Raw genomic sequence first — 19,933 nt, 5'->3', positions numbered from 1 at the left:
TGCCCAAGCCCAGCATGACCCCCCCCGCCCCCCAGCCCCTCCTTTTATTCACACAGGACACAAAATGACACAAGAATCAGACAAACTTTTATTCTCTCCCCCCCCCCCCCCCCCCATTTTTTCACTCCCCCCACCTTATTTTTAAAGGCCACACCAAAGCAGGACCAGGATGCCTGGGGGGCTGCTCACCCCCCCACCCCACCCCACCCCCCAACACCGGTGACAGCATGGCAGCAGATGTCCTTTGCGCGGTGACACGTCCGGGCCCCCCCGCTGCCCCCTCAGGATGCGGCCACCTGCGTGAGCGGCTCCTCCAGGTACTGGACCAGCGCCTGCGCCTGCGGGGGGAGAGCGGCGTGAGGGGGCAGGGTGGGTTTTGCCCTCCCTTCCCGCCCCCCCCCCCCCCCCCATGAGGGGGGGAATGAGCTGAGCTGTGGGGCAGAAGTTCTTTGCTGTGAGGGTGGTGAGAGCCTGGCCCAGGTTGCCCAGAGAAGCTGTGGCTGCCCCATCCCTGGAGGGGTTCAAGGCCAAGGTTGGAGGGGGCTTGGAGCAACCTGGGCTGGTGGGAGGTGTCCCTGCCCAGGGCAGGGGGGGGGACTGGATGGGCTTTAAGGTCCCCTCCCACCCAAACCATTCTATGATTCATGGGAACAATCCCCCATGTCGAGGGACAGCCCCGGTGACCCCCCCGTGTCCCTGCCAGCCCCTGTGGCACCCACCACCCCCTGCCCATGGGGTGACATGCCCGGGGCACGGTGCAGCACGGAGGCTGGCACCCCCACTGCACACCCAGCCCGCAGGGGAGGACAAAGGTGGGGGGACACAGACTCTTGATGAGGGAGGGGAGCGATGGGATGAGGGGGAAGGGTTTTAAGCTGAAAAAGGAGAGATTTAGGTTAGATATTGGGCAGAAGTTCTTTATTTTGAGGGTGGTGAGAGCCTGGCCCAAGGTTGCCCAGAGAAGCTGTGGCTGCCCCATCCCTGGAGGGGTTCAAGGCCAGGTTGGAGGGGGCTTGGAGCAACCTGGGCTGGTGGGAGGTGTCCCTGCCCAGGGCAGGGGGGTTGGAAGGTCTTTAAGGTCCCTTCCCACCCAAACCATTCAGTGATTCTATGATTATTTTGATTTATATTTAATTTTAGAGCCTTAAAAAGGTAGTGTGTGGCACCCAGGCTGGCACGGGGGACAGAGGAGCCTCTCTGCAAGAGGAAGACAGAGGTGGCCCAGGCATGGCAGCTTCCCCCACCTCTCCCATCCTCATCCTCCTCGACAACTCTTTCCCACCCCATAGCAGGGACACAGCCCTGTTCCCCCCCCAGTCCCCTCCCCACCAGCATTACCTTGGCCTTCAGCATCCCAAATCCCACCGTCTCCTTGGCGTACATGCAGAGCAGCAGGTTTGCCACCCGCGTGATGGCCACTCGCCCCTCCTGCCCAGGGAGAAACGGCACCCGTCGCACCCCCGGCTTGGCAGGGACCACCAGCAGGGTCCCGGGGCACCCCCAAGGCCACAGCGGTGCCCGGGTGCCCAGGGAGGGGGGGGGGGGGAAGCCCCCAGCCCCACGTACCATGCAGTCCATGAGGATGAATTTGAGGTTGTCCTCATTGAACGCCTGGTGCCCGTTCTTGTCGTAGGCCACCCAGATGTTGCTGGCGATGGCCGCGGTGACCCTGGCATCAGTGTCCCCGTAGCCCGAGTAAGCCAGCAAGGACCCCTCGTTGTTCAGGAGCCTGGAAACGAGATGGGGGGGGGGGAGCAAATTGGTACCAGACCCCACTGCAGTGCTGGGGGGCAGAGCGATTCTCCCCCCCCACACACCCCCAGGATACCCCAGGTCTGAAGGGGATTTTGGCAGGGGGTGGGGGGCTTCAAGGCCAGGAAGCCCTGGGGTGCCCCCACCCCAAACAGGGCAGCGTGGGCCTGCGGTGCCTGCTGCAGCCTGGGCACGAGCCTGGTGGGCAAGCACTGGGCACAGCCCTTACACTGGGTACTGTGCACAGCCCAGAACCGTGCGTGGCCTTGTCACCGTGCACGGCACTGGGTACTGTGCACAGTCCTGGCACCACGCGCTGTGCCCAACAGCACCATCCATCCTGCACGGCCCCAGCACTACGCACAGCCCAGCGCCGTGCACGGCCCCAGCCCTGTCCGTCGTGCACCATGCACAGCCCCAGTACCACGCACTATGCAGCACACGTGGCCCCGGCACCGTGCACGGCCCTGGCACCATCCATCGTGCACTGTGTGTGGCCCCAGCACCATCCATCATGCGCCGTGCACGGCCCCAGCACCGTGTTTGGCCCCAGCACCCTCCTGCATGGCCCCCAGCACCATCCATCTTGCACCGTGCGTGTTCCCAGCACCGTGCATCATGCACCATGCACGGCCCCAGCACCATGTTTGGCCCAGCACCGTGCATGGTCCTGGCACCACCCATCGTGCACTGTGCGTGTCCCCAGCACCGTGCATGGCCCTGGCACCGTGCACAGCACTGTGCATCCTGCACGGCCCCAGCACCAAGCACAGCCCAGCATCGCGCACGGCCTCAGCCCTGTCCATTGTGCACCATGCACTATGCAGCACACGTGGCCCCGGCACCGTGCACGGCCCTGGCACCATCCATCGTGCACTGTGCGTGGCCCCGGCACTGTACACAGCACCGTGTGCCCTGCACGGCCCCAGCACCATCCATTGTGCACCGTGCATGGCCCCAGCACCATCCATCCTGCGTGCCCCCAGCACCAAGCACAGCCCAGCATTGTGCCCGGCCCCAGCCCTGTCCATCGTGCACCGTGCATGGCCCCAGCACCGTGTGTGCCCCAGCACTGTGCATCCTGCACGACCCCAGCACCATCCAGCGTGCACTGTGCGTGGCCCCAGCACCGTGCATGGCCCTGGCACCGTGCACACCACTGTGCATCCTGCATGGCCCCAGCACCAAGCACAGCCCAGCATCGTGCACGGCCCCAGCCCTGTCCATCGTGCACCATGCACGGCCCCAGCACCATGTATGGCCCTGGCACTGTGCACAGCACCACATGCCCTGCATTGCCCCTGCACCGTGCAGAGCCCTGGTGCTGTTTGTAGCCCTGGCACCATTCATAGCCCAGCACCACGCACAGCCCCAGCACCGTGCGTGGCCCAGCACCGTGCATAGCCCCAGCACCATCTATCGTGCACGGCCACAGCACCGTGCACAGCCCAGCACCGTGCATGGCCCCAGCCCTGTCCATCGTGCGCCATGCACGGCCCCAGCACCATGCGCTACGCAGCGTGCGTGGCCCTGGCACCGTGCATGGCCCCACCACCATCCACTGTGCACCGTGCATGGCCCAGCACTGTGCACAACCCAGCGTCGTGCACTGCCGAGCACCGTGCATCATGCACGGCCCCAGCACCATCCATCGTGCACCGTGCATGGCCCAGCACCATGTATGGCCCCAGCACCCTCCTGCATGGCCCCAGCACCATCCATTGCATGGTCCTGGCACCATCCATCTTGCACCGTGTGTGTCCCCAGCACCGTGCATGGTCCTGGCACCATCCATCATGCACCGTGCACGGCCCCATCACCACGTTTGGCCCAGCACCCTCCTGCATGGCCCCAGCACCATTCATTGTGCACCGTACATGGCCCGGCATCATGCACGGCCCCGGCACCATCCATTGTGCACTGTGCATGTCCCCAGCACCGTGCGTGGCCCTGGCACTGTGCAAGGCTGAGCACTGTGCATCGTGCAAGGCCCCAGCACCATCCATCATGCACTGGCACGGCCCCAGCACCATGTATGGCCCCAGCACCCTCCCGCATGGCCCCGGCACCATCCATCGTGCACCGTACATGGCCCAGCATCGTGCATGGCCTCAGCACCATTCATTGTGCACCGTGCATGGCCCAGCACCATCCATCGTGCACCGTGCATGGCCCAGCACCATGTATGGCCCCCAGCACCATCCATTGCATGGTCCTGGCACCATCCATCTTGCACCGTGTGTGTCCCCAGCACCGTGCATGGTCCTGGCACCATCCATCGTGCACCGTGCACGGCCCCACCACCACGTTTGGCCCAGCACCCTCCTGCATGGCCCCAGCACCATTCATTGTGCACCGTACATGGCTCAGCATCGTGCACGGCCCCAGCACCATTCATTGTGCACCGTGCATGGCCCTGGCACCGTGCACAGCCTCAGCACCCTGCACCGTGCACCGTGCATGGCCCAGCACCCTCCTGCACACCCCCAGCACCATCCATCGTGCACCGTGCATGGCCCAGCACCATGTACGGCCCCCAGCACCATCCATTGCATGGTCCTGGCACCATCCATCGTGCACCGTGCACGGCCCCACCACCACGTTTGGCCCAGCACCCTCCTGCATGGCCCCAGCACCATTCATTGTGCACCGTACATGGCTCAGCATCGTGCACGGCCCCAGCACCATTCATTGTGCACCGTGCATGGCCCTGGCACCGTGCACAGCCTCAGCACCATGCACCGTGCACCATGCACGGCCCCAGCACCATTCATCGTGCACCGTGCATGGCCCTGGCACCGTGCATGGCCCTGGCACCGTGCACAGCCTCAGCACCATGCACCGTGCACGGCCCCAGCACCATTCATCGTGCACCGTGTGTGGCCCCAGCACCGTGCACGGCCCAGCACCGTGCATGGTCCTGGCACCATCCATCGTGCACCGTGCACGGCCCCACCACCACGTTTGGCCCAGCACCCTCCTGCATGGCCCCAGCACCATCCATCGTGCACCGTACATGGTCCAGCATCGTGCACGGCCCCAGCACCATTCATTGTGCACCATGCATGGCCCCAGCACCATCCATCGTGCACCGTGCATGGCCCCAGCACCATGTATGGCCCCCAGCACCATCCATTGCATGGTCCTGGCACCATCCATCTTGCACTGTGTGTGGCCCCAGCACCGTGCATGGCCCTGGCACCGTGCACAGCCTCAGCACCATCCATCGTGCACCGTGCATGGCCCAGCACCATGTATGGCCCCCAGCACCATCCATTGCATGGTCCTGGCACCATCCATCTTGCACCGTGTGTGTCCCCAGCACCGTGCATGGTCCTGGCACCATCCATCATGCATCGTGCACGGCCCCACCACCACGTTTGGCCCAGCACCCTCCTGCATGGCCCCAGCACCATTCATTGTGCACCGTACATGGCTCAGCATCGTGCACGGCCCCAGCACCATCCATTGTGCACCGTGTGTGGCCCCAGCACCGTGCATGGCCCTGGCACTGTGCAAGGCTGAGCACTGTGCATCGTGCAAGGCCCCAGCACCATGTATGGCCCCAGCACCCTCCTGCATGGCCCCAGCACCATTCATTGTGCACCGTGCACGGCCCAGCACCCTCCTGCACACCCCCAGCACCATCCACCGTGCACCGTGCATGGCCCTGGCACCGTGCACGGCCTCAGCACCATGCACCGTGCACCCTGCACGGCCCCAGCCCCCCGCGAGCCCCCGCCCGGCCCCTCACCGCCCCGGGGGGGGGGACCATTTCCAGGGCCCGGGGGAAGGCAGCGCGTCCGGGCAGGGCCCTGTGGCGGCGGGGAGCGGGAGCGGGGACGGAGCCAGCCCTCTCTGCCGCCCCCGGCGCCCCTCAGCCCCGGCCCCTACTCACAGGGTGCTCTGGACCCCGCCGGTGTTGGCCTGGCTCAGCACCTGCGTCAGGGCCTTGGGGCGCAGCATGGCGCCCGCCGCCCCGCTCCCCGCCCGGCGATGGCGGGGCAGGCCGCGGCCGGCCTCCTCCCTCAGCGGGGGCCGTGCTCCGCCCGGGGCTCCATGGGACATGTAGTCCCGGTCCCGGGGAGGCCCTGGCTCCCGCTGCCGGTGGCCGCTGCCCCCCGGGACACCCCGGGGGCTGCCCCAGCGCCCTGAGGGACGAGGCCAAGGGAAGCCCGGCCGGAGGGGGGGGGGGTAGGCCGGACACCCCCAAACCGACCCCTCGGTCAGACACCCCCAAACCGACCCCTCGGCCGGACACCCCCAAACTGACCCCTCGGCCGGACACCCCCAGACCGACCCCCTGGCCGGACACCCCCGAGACTGACCCCCCAGCCGGACACCCCCAAACCGACCCCCCGGCCGGACACCCCCAGGCCGACCCCCCGGCTGGACACCCCCAAACCGACCCCCCGGCCGGACACCCCCGAGACTGACCCCTCAGCCGGACACCCCCAGACTGACCCCCCGGCCGGACACCCCCAAACCGACCCCTCGGCCACCCTGTTGGCACCAGGGCCTGGATCAGCCCCAGCAAAAGGCCGCAGCGTGGTGGCAGGGGGCTTGGTCCCCACCAGGAGCCCAAATTAAGGGGAATCCGGCAAAAATGGAGCCATCAGAGCAGCTTTAGGGGAGGGGGGACACATGGGGGGCTGGAGTACGGGGTGTGCGGGATGGATCCCACTAATGGGGGGGTGCTGGATGGATCCCACTAACCAAGGGGATCCAGCCTGGAAGCCAGCTAATGAGGGGGGGTGCAAGATTGATGCAGCTAATGAGGGGGGTGCAGGGTGGGTTCGACTAATGAGGGCGATCCAGGGCAGAGCCAGTTAATAATGGGGGGGGTGATAGGGGGGGCAGGATGGATCCAGCTAAACAAGAGGATCCAGGCTGCTAATAAGAGGGGGGGCAACGTGGCCCCAGCTAATGAGGGGGGTGGAGGATAGATCCAGCTAATGAGGGGTGAGGGATGCAGGATGGATCCAGCTCATGAGGGGGGTGCAGGGTGGATTTGACTAATGAGGGTGATCCAGGCTAGAGCCAGCTAACGAAGGGGCTGCAGGACGGACCCAGCTAATGAGGGGGGCGCAGGACGGACCCAGCTAACCAAGGGGGTCCAGGCTGAAGCCAGATACTAAGAGGGGCTGCGGGACGGACCCGGCTCCCGAGGGGCTCTGGCAAGCCCCCGGGGATGCTGGTGGGGCGGCAGCACCGCAGGCAGCTGCCCCCTCCCTGCCCCTTTAACATCCCGCCTCCCTCCCCGCCCCCGGGGCTGCGCTGCAGCAGCTCCCCGCCGGGCCGCCAGGGGGCGGGAGCGGCGGCGCCGGGGGCCGGGGGTGCCGCTCTCTCGCCCGGCGGCGCGCGCCGCCTCTCTCTGGTGGCGGCCCGGGCTGGCGGGGCGGGCGGCGAAGATGGCGGAGCCGAGCGGCGGCGGCGGCGGCGGGCCCGGCCCCGGCGGGGAGGGCGAGGCGGGGCTGGGCGGCCCCGGCGGGGCTCTCATCCGCGTCACGGTGAAGACCCCTAAGGACAAGGAGGAGATCGTCATCGCGGACGGCGCCTCCGTGCGCGAGGTGGGGGCGGGGGCGGGCCTGGGGAGTGTGGAGGGGCGAGGGGGGCCTGGGTTTGGGCCGAGGGGACGGGGGGGACCCTGGCTTGGGGCGGAGGGGACGGGGTGGGGCCTGACTTTTGGTTGAGGGGCTGAGGGGACCTGGGGGGGGCCTGGTTTGGAGGTGAGGGGCTGTGTGAGGGGGCCTGGATGGGGCTTGGTTTGGGAGCAAGGGGCTGAGGGGACGTGGAGGGGCCTGGCTTTGGGGGGTGAGGGGCTGGGGAGCTGAGTGCAGGGGATTTTTGGGGAGCAACCTGGCTTTGGGGAGGGGAGAGCACTTTGGAGGGGGAGTGAGGGAGCCGGGGTCCCTGAGAAGTGGGGTAACACAGCTTTGGGTTGGAAGTGAGGGATAGAGGGATTTGGAGGATTTCTGGAGACCTGGCTTCGGGTTGTGGGGAGAGCTAGGGAGGCTTGGGGGGCACCCCTGGCCTTTGGGGCCTTGTGGGAGCCAGGTTTGGGGGGAGCTGGGAGACCAGGGGCTTGTGGGGGGCTTTGAGTGAGGAGGTGACACTTGGGACGGGGACAGCCCTGGCAGGGAGGGGGGAAGATGGTGCTGGGGGTAATCTGTGGGAGGGTTTGTGGGCTGAGGATGGTGTGGGGGGCTTGGAGAGCGGCTCTGTGGGGAAGGGAGCTTTGGGGTGGATGTTGGCTGTAGGGAGAGGGTTGTGAAGGATGGGGGTGGGGGTCTGGGGACTCAGCCCATGGGCTGGGCCGCACGGAGAGCGGGAGGGAAGGTTTTCCTTGAGTGGTTGGTAAGGGAAGGGTCCTGCGATGGGGAGAAGCGGCTCTGGGGGCAGAGCCGCATGTGAGTGCGTGTGGGCCTGCCTGTGGGGAGGCAGCTGGTGTTGTGGGGCTGGACACCGGGAGGCAGGTCCCTCGGGCGAGAAGAGAGGGGCTGGGCGAGTCTTTGGGGCCGAAGGTTGGATGGAGCGGAGGAAAGGGAACGTCAGCCCCTCCTGCGAGGGAACGTCACAGGGCACGGTGGCATGGGGCGAGCGGGAGGGGGCTGGAATGTGCAAGGCCTGGCTCAAGCGCTGTTGCGGTGGCTGTGCCCACTGGGACAAGGTGCCATCGGCACGGCTCTCGGCTTCTGGGCTGCTGCGTGCTCTGAGCTGGGGCGTAGGGCATGAGGCTGCGGCGTGAAGGACCTGGCGGAGATCTCTGGGGAGCGGAGTTGTGGGGTAGGCAGGGGCTGTAGGACATGTGGCCCTCTTTTTCCTTCCTGGTCAGCTCCTGAGAGCCCGTTGGTGTAAGCGGGATGTTTAGTGACAGCTTTGTGCAGAGGAGGGCACAAGGCTTTGTGACCAGGATGACCTGGGGGTTAAGGCTGCGCTCTCCCAGGTGTTGTTTTTGAGGGTTCCGCTGCGAAGGCTGCGTGCTCCTCTGGGACAGGTGTGTGCTTCTCTTTCCCTCCTAATTCCCCCTACTTCGTGGCTTCCAAATGCAAGGCTCTTTTTCCTCACAAATCAGCTTGGGAATGTCCCAGCTGGGCTAGCAATGACAATCGTATTGGCAGGTGTTAATCCCACCCCGTCACACCGCGAAGAAGAGGTGTCCGTGTTACGTGGCGTGGCAGGCTCGCAGGGAATTCAGCTGCAGAAATAGGAATTGGAGAAGACCTAGTTTATTTCCATTGGCTGATAAAGGATTGTTCCCTTTTCCATAGAGCTCTGTCCTGTATTAAATCAGAGTTGGGCATTCCTTAGGAAAAAAATCAAATGAGCAGAGACAAAAAGAAAAAAAAAAAAGTTCAGTCATTCAGAGGATAAATGGTGTATTTGGATTAGACCTAAGAGACACACTTGATCTGGCTTTGGAAGCCTTCAGCTCTTCTTAGGGTAATTGCTCTATTCTTTTTGAAATTTATTCCATGTTTTGGAAGTGTAGAGCTTCTCTTTGTGGTGTGGTGTTGTTTTTTTTTTTCTGTTAACGCCTCAAACATCCTCAGCAACTGGTGATGAATCGGTACCTGCATGGGCTCCTCTTGGAGGAGTCTTGGATGACTGTCAGTTCCTCGCACTGTTTGCATAGTGGATACGATATCTGGAGTATCAGCTTTAAATTTCTGGTCTCGGTCCTTTGCCTGAAAAATGCTTTGTTTGTTTTTTTCAGTTCAAAGAAGAGATTTCCAGGCGGTTTAAAGCCAAACAGGATCAGCTGGTTCTGATCTTTGCTGGGAAGATCCTGAAGGATGGAGACACGTTGAATCAACATGGGATCAAAGATGGGCTGACTGTGCACTTGGTCATTAAGACTCCACAGAAGTAAGGAACTGTTTTATCTTGGGGGGGCTGAGGGTAAACGGATGATGTGAATAAACGATGGTTTTCTGCCCCATCGGCGACTGAAGGGAGTCTGTGGGAGGCCTGAGTGCTTGTTTTGGGGTGTGTGTGAGTCGGGCAGCGGTGATCCGGCAGGAGAACCCTCCCAGGCTCTCTCCCTGCCCTGGCTTTGCTGTGGGGTCTATCGCTCGCCCTGTCCTTTCCCTACGTTACACAGCGTCGTAAGTCTGTGGCAAGGGGGTGTCTGAGGGGGTTGACTCTTCTTTAACACAACTCCTGTGTGTGGTTTTGCGTATTTTGAGCCTTTATAATTTAATAATTATGAAAGAACCCATTGGAACTTGATACAAGTTCTAACAAAGATAAGGTGCTGTTAACAGAAATTGCTTTCCAAATGAATTTGTGTTGAAGTTGAAACTAATACCCAATTTTGCTTTTGCTTTCTATCATTTTTCTGCTCTAAGCCTGTGCTCACGCTCTCTCGGGTGCCACGGGAGACACGCCGCACACGCAGAGCGCTATCTATAGGGCAGAGCGGTGTTGCTGTGTGGTACCTATAGGCATGTCTGTGTGGGCTGGTGCAGAGAGGTGGATGCAGCACCTCGCTGGGAGTGTGGGGGTCTTGGGCTGTCAGACCCCGCACAGGCAGCACTGAGGTGGGCGTACCCCGGGGGAGCTCCCCGTTGGGGCACGGCTCACTGGTGTCCGGCTGCACCGTGGAGCCCCATGATAAAAAGGAGGCAGGATTGACAGCAGGGTCCTGCAGGGCTTGGCTGCTTCTCCCAGTGCCATCCGATGGAGTGGTGGCACAGAAGGGGAGAACAGTTGTTGTGTTTCGGGTGCAGCCACGTCTTGTGGATCTCAACACCCCCTTCGCCACCCTTTTCTCGGGCTCCCTGCTACAGCCTGACCGGACTCCCCGTGTCTCTTTGTGCAGTTCTGCTGTCCCCTGGGAGAGCTGCTTTACTGCCTTAGTCAAGATTAGTGGTTTGGTTGGGTTTTTTTTTTTTCCCTCCTCTCTTTTGTTTTTGTTTTTTTTTTTTTACAAAGACAAGGTGTGTATTGTCAGGTTCTGCAGGAGGGCTCTCTGGACTGCGCAGCTCCAGGCAGCCTGATCGTCTGGTGCTGTTTACCACTGTCCCCGCAGCGAACTGTGGTACTGGTGAACCATTTCAAAGGGTAAACAAGAGAGCTGTCCTTAGTTGCACCGTTTTGTGTTTTTTTTTTTTTACTGCTAATAGTCATAGATAAGTGCTTACTGAAGACATTACAGCCTCTTCCTGTGCTGAGAGAAACCAAGTGACCTTTCTCCAGCTTCCTTCTTCCTTTTTTGTTCAGCTTCCTTTTTGCTTTGTTTCCCCACTCTCTGCCTCCCTCTCGGTGGCTGCTGGTTTTCAGGTGAGTCCGGAAAGCGGGCAGGGACCTTCAGGTTTGATTTTTAAAGTCCTGGAATAAGAGTGAAAAAGGAAAATGAGTTAAGAGAAAGGAATCAGTCTTGGTTTGGGAAAAAAAAAAATAAAAATCAAGAAATCATTGTTCTGTTTTACTTGTCACTGGCATAATAGCATTATTTGAGGGGAGTAAAGTGAGTTTTGTGGTCTAATTTAATGTGAAAGCTCTTCAGCACTAGGCCAGGACTCACTGCCGTGACTGCAGATGCTTCAGAGAATCTTTAAATGTTCTCTTTCAAATTCCTGTAAAAAGTCCTGAGGAGGAGCTGTGATTACGAGGTACTGCTTGGGTTGGTTTACTCGATAAAGCCCGGGTCCAGCATCTGCTATGCTGTGGGTTATGGCATGGTATCTGCATTTGTGTGTTAAAAGAAGCTCTAGTCAAGGTGTGTTGGATGGAGGAGCCTTGAGTGGAAGGAATGGCCAGGGGCAGAGATGTGAATTCGCAGCTGAGCTGGGCAGAAACGTTCTGTAGCTTCATGGGGCGGGTGCTACCTGCCTCGTGCCTCAGTTTCCCTCTCTGTGGAGCATTGCTGATACGGCTTTGCCCCCGGGAGCACTGATAGGAACATTCAGTGCATGGGAGGATTTGCAGAAAAGCAGCTTCTTGTTTACCCCATGCACTAGCCCTGCTGTAACCTCCTGTGGTTTCTGTGGCAGCAGCAGGAGGATTTTCCTGTTTGGAGCAAACTCATTGCTCAAGGATATGGCTGAGGTAAATACTTCAGTGTGGTTGAAGGAAGAGCTGGATACGACCTGGGGTAGGACCAGTCAAGCCACTTTGTGTGGGCCAGGATAAAATGTCCGGGGCTGTTTTGCATCAGGATGGGAGGCAGATCCCAGCAGATGGAAGGCATCTGGGAGCGCAGCTGTGCATCCATGTGGGCGGGAATGGAAATGGCCAGGGCTGGCTGCTGTGGGGACAATGGGGGCAAAGGGGCGCTCCAGCAGTGTGGGGTGCACTGTCCTGTGTCCCCCACAGAGGCCCCTGCTCACCGGTCCTGAGTCTCAAGCGTTTAATGCCACCTTTTGTTTCTTTGCAGGGTCCAAGATTCAACATCTGCTGCTTCTGCCCCCAATGCTGCTTCTGCCCCCAGTGCAACCCCTTCTTCTCCTGCTGCCCCGTCTCAGCCTTCCACATCCAGCAGCGCCGGTTCTGACACGGGGAGCGGCAGCAGGCGGAGCAGTGGGTCGGGGACCATGGGAGGCCCTGGAGACGGAGGCCCTAATAGTGCTACATCCATCCTGTGTAAGTGATGGCTGTGAGGAGGTGCGATGCAAAAGAAGGATTTCCTGGGATTAGACAATGGAGTTCTTGACCCCTGCACTTATCTGTGCTTGCTATGGGCTTTGCATGAGTCGCTTCCACCAGCCTGCCTCAGTTTCCCTGCTCAGGATGATGCCAAAGCCCTTGTTGAAGCATGTGTAGGGGGTGTCCTCCCACAGAACTGGCTGCCATAGGAGTATAGGGTACCCCTCGATTAGTGTGGGTGCGGTTTGGCTGATGTCCTTGTCCTCTTTTTGCAGCTGCCGACAGTTACTGACTCACGCCTCTCTCCCCGTGTGTTGTTCCCTCTCCAGCTGGCTTTGGTGGCATCACTGGGCTGGGCAACCTTGGGATGGGCTCTGCCAACTTCATGGAGCTCCAGCAGCAGATGCAGCGGCAGCTGATGTCCAACCCAGAGATGCTTTCTCAGATCATGGAGAATCCCTTGGTGCAGAACATGATGTCTAACCCTGACCTCATGAGGCAGATGATCATGGCCAATCCCCAGATGCAGCAGCTTATGGAGCGAAATCCCGAGATAAGCCACATGCTGAATAACCCGGAGCTCATGAGGCAGGTGAGTTGGTGACACCAGGGCCTGCTTAAAGCACGTTCAGGAGCATCTTTGTGGACCAGCTTCAGTGTCTGCTCCCCAGAGGGAGTGTGTAAATGCCACATCAGTGATTTTTAGACGTCTCTTCCTTCCTGCTGTGAGTCCCCCCCAAACAGATGGTGGTCTTGAGTTGTGTGAATACTTGTTACTCAATCCACGTACTTGCAACTCTTATCTCCCTTTCAGGGCTATTGAATCCATCATGTGTTGGGCAAAAGAAGGATGCTGGGCTCATCCCAGCATGTTGCGTACGAGGCTACTGTGTTCTGATTCAGGAATAAAAAAAAAAAAACAGTCATGGAGAAGTGAAGCTACTGCAAAAGCTTTTTGTTTCTCTCTATTTCTCTTGGTAGATTAAGTGTAGACTACAGAGCTGTACGGTCAGGATTTTACTGCCCGTATCAGCGGAGAGCACTAGGCGTAGGCTGGGATCTTTGAGGTCTGGATTTTCTCTCCAGTCGCAGAGCAGAGAGGAACAGCCTCGGAGGGTTGGCCGTCTGGAGCCCGAAGGGTGATCGGAAGGGAAGCATGAGGGACGAGTGAGAGCCTGAGTGTTAAATAGCCCTGGACAGGACTCTGCTGTTTCCCCAGGAAGACTTTTTAGGACGTCTCTCTGGGTTGTTGCTGAATGAGCCTAGTTTCCATCTACTTCTTCGTTATCTTTCTTTCAACTGCGTTGGCCGTACATGACATTCCGGAGCTGCAGGACTAAATTGTGAATGATCTGTACTTACGCAGCTCCTCAAATGAGCTCTGGATGTTCTTTCTGCAGGGGAGACCCATCAGAAGTCTGGAGAGGGTGAATTGCTTGGGTTTCTTGAAATGGGAAGGATCCAATCTCTTCCACCTTCTCGGTTTTTTGAATCCAGTCCATCTACTTTGAGTGGGACCATATGGGTGTTCAGTGTTTGGATGTCCCGATACTGCTTAGAAACAAAACAATCTCATCCAGCTGAATTGAGGTTGAGAAGGAAGAAAGCTGAGCAAGGATGGGAGGAGCCAGGATCCCTGGGCTCTCTTTGCTTGGATAAATGATCTCTCTGCTCTCTGGCTGTGAAACGGGTTTAATTATACTCTTTCTTCTGGGAGCTGAGATTTAACTCTTTCAGTGCTTGGCTGGCAGATCAGTAGAATACCGCTGGGCTGCTGATTCTGAGCCACTCTGGCCTTCCATGGTGCATGTGAGCCTGAGCTTTCTATGTTTTCCTCCTTCTCCCAGACAATGGAATTGGCTCGTAACCCTGCCATGATGCAGGAGATGATGCGGAACCAGGACCGTGCTTTGAGTAACCTCGAGAGCATTCCAGGAGGATACAACGCCCTGCGCCGGATGTACACGGACATCCAGGAGCCCATGTTTAGCGCAGCCAGGGAGCAGGTACGGGCTGAATTCCCGTGAACGGGGTGTAGTGTGCTCTTTCCCTGACCCCCATGTTGACAGGACAACCTTCCCCAAGCGTGGCTGTTAACCCCTCCCGCTCTAGACGACGAACGAACGTTGTGCGGTGCCTGTCATCCGCTTTTATTATGCGGTATCTGAGCGGAGACCTGCCCTGGCTCCTTTGGTCGCCGAGCAGGCTGGATGCCAGCCCTCGCCGAAGCGAAGGCCCCGTTGCTTCGTTAGCAGAGCGCTCTGCTCTCAGCCCGGCGTACTGTATTAGCTCAAGCCTGACGCCTCTGGATTGGAGCTGGCTGGGATCCAGCTGGCTGGAAGCGCAGGAGGAGCGAGCGCAGGTCTGTCTGCAGAAGGCTGTGCAGACATACTCCAGTCTAGCATTACCTACTGGTATGTCCGGGTGCTGGTTTTACATGGATGTTTTGAAGCCCTGCGTTTGGAAGCCAAATCTAGGGCTGTGGCCACTTCTTGAGCCTGGTCTTTTTTTCCGAGCGAGGTGTGTTGTGGATCATGGATTTCTCAGGAGGCAAATCACGGCGTGTATTCAGCAAATGCTGGACCCGGATGAATACAATCGGCTGTTCCCTACCTCATACAGTGGTGGGGTTAGGCTGATGTTCTCTACCGGGGCTAACTGATTATGGCTATTTCTTCTCCCTTTTTCCCTAGTTTGGCAACAATCCTTTCTCTTCCTTGACGGGGAATTCTGACAGCTCAAGCTCTCAGCCTTTGCGGACGGAGAACAGAGAGCCGTTACCGAACCCCTGGAGCCCCACGCCCCCTGCGTCCCAGAGCCAGGCACCCAGCAGCGAAGGCAGCACTGGCTCAGCCACCACCCAAAGCACACCGACTGTATCCAACCCCTTTGGGCTGAACGCTGCGAGCATCGGGGCTGGTATGTAAGCAGGAGGGGAACCAGAAGGTGCTGCTGACTGAAGAGGTCACCCAGACCGCCTTGGAGGGCGGTTTCCTCTGGCGTTTCCCGTGGCTGCTCTCCAGATGGATGGTTCTAGCCCAGTTGCCAAATGGGTTATTTCTTGTGTGCCTGTTGGAGGGTTACTTTGGGAGCTCTGATGTCCCTGCAGCCCTCGAGGGCATGGGAGAGTGGCAAGAAAGTGCTACCATTGCTGTCCACAGCGACATTCCCTGTTGGTCAGGGGCGAAGTAAAGGCATTGCTGTTATATATCTTGTATTTCAGGCATTGCAGCAGTGCTCAGGTGTGTAAGGGGTTTTCCTTTCTCTTCCCTCCCCTTTCCCCTTGCAGGCATGTTTAACAGCCCAGAGATGCAAGGCCTCCTGCAGCAAATTTCTGAAAACCCTCAGCTGATGCAGAACATGATCTCTGCCCCTTATATGCGGAGCATGATGCAAACTCTTGCCCAGAACCCGGACTTTGCAGCACAGGTAAAAGTGTTGTGGTTTTCTTCTGTTGTCAGACAGGCCGCGAGCACGCTGCTTGTGATCCACTTCCATAGTTGGATTTGTTCCTCTTGCAGAAACCAGAGAGCTGAGTGAATATAGACAGTTTTGTTGTATTTTTCAATAGCTTGAAGGCAGTCACAGCCCTGAACCTTGTATTTTAGCAGAGCCCCTAACAAAAAAGGTGGCTTTGGAAGGGACATGGGAATAGCCCTTCTCTTTGCCCGTGGCCCAGTGGCCTCTATTCAATGCTGCTGCCAGGAATTGAGCTGTCCTGTTTCAGTCCCTATTAGTACTAGGGGAATGTGTTGAAAGCCCAGGGAGGGAGACAGGGGCATGACTGACTTGTTCTTCATGGCTTAGTTATGTAGGGCTTAACAGCCGGTGGCAGCAACCCTCTGACCCTACCTACGTGTGCTGTCTCTTGCTAGATCATGGTAAATGTCCCCCTCTTTGCTGGGAATCCACAGCTTCAAGAACAGCTCCGCCTTCAGCTCCCTGTCTTCCTGCAGCAGGTAAAGGCCCCTCCCTGGCCCTGTGCTGCTCTCAGCCCCCCCCGGCTCCAGAGCTTTTCTGGCCTCCGTAGCAAAGGGAGTCACTCGGCCGCTTAGTCCGTGGACCAGGAATCCTGGGGGCTTGGGTGGTTTGGGCTGTGGAAGAGAGGGGTTTGCACAGGGGAGAGAGAAAGGAAGAGCTTATTTAGACAAGGCAACCTAAATTAAGTAATCCATCTAAAGGTGGGCTGCAAATGAGACTAGTTATGCTACGTGAAACCCCCGTGTGGACAGTCTCTCGCTGTAACGAGTCTACAAAAATTAAACCGCCTAATTGTGCTAGAGCAGCTGGTTCACTCAGGTAAATCAAATAAAATCACTGTAATTCCAAAGGCACGTGCCCCCCGTTCTAATCTAATTCACCTCATTCGTGGAGGAGATTTGCTCTAAACTCTGAGGATCTCTGTAGCTGAGCCCTGCAGTCTGGGGACTCGAAGGAGGAACCAGACTCACAGGTTTCCTCCGGCTGCAGGGCAAGAGGCAGAGCTAATTGTTGTTCTGTGCTAATTGTTGTTTGGATTTAAAGCTGGTGGATCTCTGGCTGCCGCAGCTCTCGCTGTTTGGTACCGCTGTGTCTTTTTTGCCTTTCTTGCCAGATGCAGAACCCAGACTCCCTCTCCATCCTCACCAACCCCCGCGCCATGCAGGCGCTCCTCCAGATCCAGCAGGGACTCCAGACGCTGCAAACGGAGGCCCCAGGACTAGTGCCAAGGTAACGAGCGCTTGGGAGTGGGTTTCTGCAGGCAGAGTTGACATGCTCGATACCAGCAGGCAGACTGGCTGTTGATTCACCGAGGAGAGCTGCTTAGGGTGCTCTGTCGTGTGGACGTCTGTGTCTGTGTGCGCCTGCAGGCCTCGGAGTTACAGCTAATTAGCACTTTCTGCTTATTTGTACTTCATGTGGGAAGTCCTTGACCCTTTCTTTTTGGAGACAAGGTTTGGAAAGCACTTGGTCCCTCCCTCATCTTTTGTTTGCTGTGTTGGGTATTGGCTGAACTCAAGAATTTTTATCTCTGGAGCACAGGACGAGATGCGCAGCCACAAGGCTGGGTGGGCACGTTGGGGGTGGGCTGGGCTACCGGTCTCAGGCCTCCTGCTCTCCGGCAGCTTGGGTCACGTTCAGTCTCTGCAGCTCCTTCAGGCCCGCGCCTCTGTTCGGGTTGCGTTCTCCGGGCACTGTGTGTGACCAGGGTACAAACACAGCCCGTTTAATTAACAAAGCAATCCTGTAGCACAGGCTCCAGTGAGGGCCAGCCTGGCAGAGCCTGCTGGTTCCCGCGCTGCCCGGCACTCGGGGGACACCCAGCAGTGCCAGCTTGTCTCTGAGCGCGCCCTGCCTTCCTCTGCAGCCTTGGCTCCTTCGGCATGCCCCGAATGCCCCCGTCCTCCACAGGAGGAAGCACAATCCCGGAGAACCCCGTTCCCTCCGCTTCGACGCCGGCCAGTGCCTCTCCAGCTGGGGGTGGTAACCCCCAACAGCAGCTCATGCAGCAGATGATCCAGCTGCTGGCCGGAGGAAGCTCCCAAGTACGTAACACCCAGCTGCGCGGTGATGCACTCCTGGGGAGGGACATCCAGGGTGAGCTAGAGGTTGTTCCAACCCCCCCAAACTCTAGGGATGTGATTCCCGATGGATTTCTTTTGGCTGTGCTGCTTTATGCTGAGTTTGGTGTCTCAGGATGGTCGGTTCTTTGGGGTGCGGTAACCCTTTGCGCAGGTTTGAAGCTGAGAGTGGCAGGGATCCTCCTCCTGGTGCTCCTTGTCACCGTAGGTACAGAACTTGGACTAACTGTGTGCAGGGTGGCTGCTGTGCTAAGCCTTAATTCGGTGGTGTGGGGAGCCAGGAGTATGTCAGTACCCCTAAAGCCGAGCTCAGGGTCCCGGCTGAGCCGCCGCTGCTGGCCCTGCCCGTGTCGATGCCGATTGCTCCTCTCCCACTCTGAGGTCTTTGTCCTTTCCCTCCGTAGGCGCAGAGTCCTGAAGTGCGATTCCAACAGCAGCTGGAGCAGCTGAACGCCATGGGCTTCATTAATCGTGAGGCCAACCTCCAGGCGCTTATAGCCACTGGCGGAGACATCAATGCAGCTATTGAGAGACTGCTGGGCTCCCAGCCCTCCTAAACTCCTGTCACGCTGCCCCGCAGATGTCAGCACACGCATCCATACACATGCACAGGGGGATCTTTCAGGAAAGCCCACCATCATTTTCATATCTGACAGCTGTCCATGTATTTAAAACAAACAAAAAAAAAAGATACAGCTTAACCCCCGACCTTCCTACTAAGTTAAGATTTCATGTTGAAATGCTCTTTAACTGGCTTGTATGTGGATTCCAGTTCTCATCGTGGCCACAGAGACTTCAGATGTGTATTTTTTCCTAAATATGCCCTCTGTCTCAGACACTCTTCTCTCTCTCTCTAGATGGTAGAGGCGATACTTCTAGTTACTTACCTGAATGATTGTGTTTTGAGTAGCTTGATTTTAACTGTACATGATTCCCTCCCCCAGCCCTCCTTTCAGGCAAATATTTAAAACTTGAGCCAAGATTGGGTTTTTGGTTATTTCTCCCAGCATCTTATCGGGAACGGATCAAAAGAAAAATTGAAATGACTTGGAAATTTCTGCTGTCGTTTGTCTTAGTGTCCCGTTGGCTGAACTGAGCCTGTGTCCCTTGCGTACAGGTGCCCCCGATCTCCCGGGAGAGGGCTGATGTGCGTGGAAAAGACATTGGAAGCGTGGCCTCTTTGCGCTTTTGGGATGGTGTAGAGGAGCCTCGATGCCCTTTGAGGGATCAGGCTTGTTGTTCTTGAACCTGTGTTGCAAGAGCTGTAGGGAAGAAGGTGTTCCAAAGGGGTGTTTCTGCCCATTGCGCGGCCGGGGCAGGGGCTCGTTGGCTCGTGTGCTCAGTAGCCTCATTCCTGAAAGTGTAAAAAAAAGGAAATTGAGGGGAAAAAAAGCAAAAAAAAAAAAAAAAACCAACCGTTAACGATCTTTTTGCTTCACTGGAAAATGTTGAAGTTCATGTTATTCCCGGTTTAGATCCATCCTCCGTCCCACCCCTCCCTGCCCCCCCTTCCATTTCGGTGTGTTTGAATGTTACGACTCTCCAAGAAACTCCCCAAGGACCAGCAGGGTGATACTTCCCCCGGAGCCTCCGTGGCTGTGTAATTTGCATACCATTTTTATCAAAGAAAAATAAATGCGCACAACCATCTGTCTCCCTGCACTCCATGTATCTTCCTTGATTGCCACGTTTAAGCTGATTGAGTTCCCCTAGTTATTTGTAATTAATCTCTCTCGTCCCTCTCGCAGGCAGCGTGGGGTGTCGTTCCCGCCCGGCCAGGCTCGCTCCCCGCTTGGTGGCACAGAATCTAGTTGGAGGTCCCTAAGGAGAGGGGCTCCCCAGGGGTCAGTACTGGGTCCAGTCCTCTTCCATATATTCATCGATGACCCGGATGAAGGGATGGAATGTCCTCTCAGCAAGTTTGCTGGTGACACAAAGCTGGGAGGGGTGGCTGACACAGCAGAAAGCTGTGCTGCCATCCAGCGAGACCTGGACAGGCTGGAGAGTCGGGTGAAGAGGAACCTCATGAA

At 58.2% G+C, this 19,933-nt stretch overlaps 2 protein-coding genes across 3 annotated transcripts; one reads left to right on the top strand and one right to left on the bottom strand.

Moving 5' to 3' along the window:
• Nucleotides 1–66: 66 nt before the first annotated feature.
• Nucleotides 67–5,759, bottom strand: LAMTOR2 (late endosomal/lysosomal adaptor, MAPK and MTOR activator 2). Of its 2 annotated transcripts, XM_074164559.1 has the most exons (4): nucleotides 5,651–5,759; nucleotides 1,567–1,729; nucleotides 1,339–1,428; nucleotides 67–338 (listed from the first exon to the last, which is right to left on the bottom strand). In XM_074164559.1, exons 1-4 carry the CDS (start codon nucleotides 5,716–5,718, stop codon nucleotides 282–284), a joined length of 378 nt encoding a protein of 125 aa, XP_074020660.1. In that variant the 5' UTR covers nucleotides 5,719–5,759; the 3' UTR covers nucleotides 67–281. The 2 variants fall into 2 exon arrangements, with proteins under 2 accessions (XP_074020660.1, XP_074020661.1); XM_074164560.1 differs by lacking the exon at nucleotides 1,339–1,428 and having other exon boundaries at nucleotides 282–338; nucleotides 5,651–5,718.
• A 1,404-nt stretch (nucleotides 5,760–7,163) lies between these two features.
• On the top strand, nucleotides 7,164–19,551 carry UBQLN4 (ubiquilin 4). Its single transcript, XM_074164462.1, has 11 exons — nucleotides 7,164–7,322; nucleotides 9,470–9,621; nucleotides 12,134–12,339; nucleotides 12,672–12,934; nucleotides 14,190–14,348; nucleotides 15,036–15,261; nucleotides 15,632–15,771; nucleotides 16,218–16,301; nucleotides 16,937–17,052; nucleotides 17,690–17,867; nucleotides 18,308–19,551. The coding sequence occupies exons 1-11, from the start codon at nucleotides 7,164–7,166 to the stop codon at nucleotides 18,458–18,460; spliced, it is 1,836 nt and encodes a 611-aa protein (XP_074020563.1). The 3' UTR covers nucleotides 18,461–19,551.
• The last annotated feature ends 382 nt before the right edge of the window (nucleotides 19,552–19,933 follow it).

The sequence above is a fragment of the Numenius arquata genome, chromosome 27 (assembly GCF_964106895.1).
Source record: "Numenius arquata chromosome 27, bNumArq3.hap1.1, whole genome shotgun sequence".
NCBI classification, from domain to species: domain Eukaryota; kingdom Metazoa; phylum Chordata; class Aves; order Charadriiformes; family Scolopacidae; genus Numenius; species Numenius arquata.
This window is presented reverse-complemented; position numbering and strand designations above follow the sequence as displayed.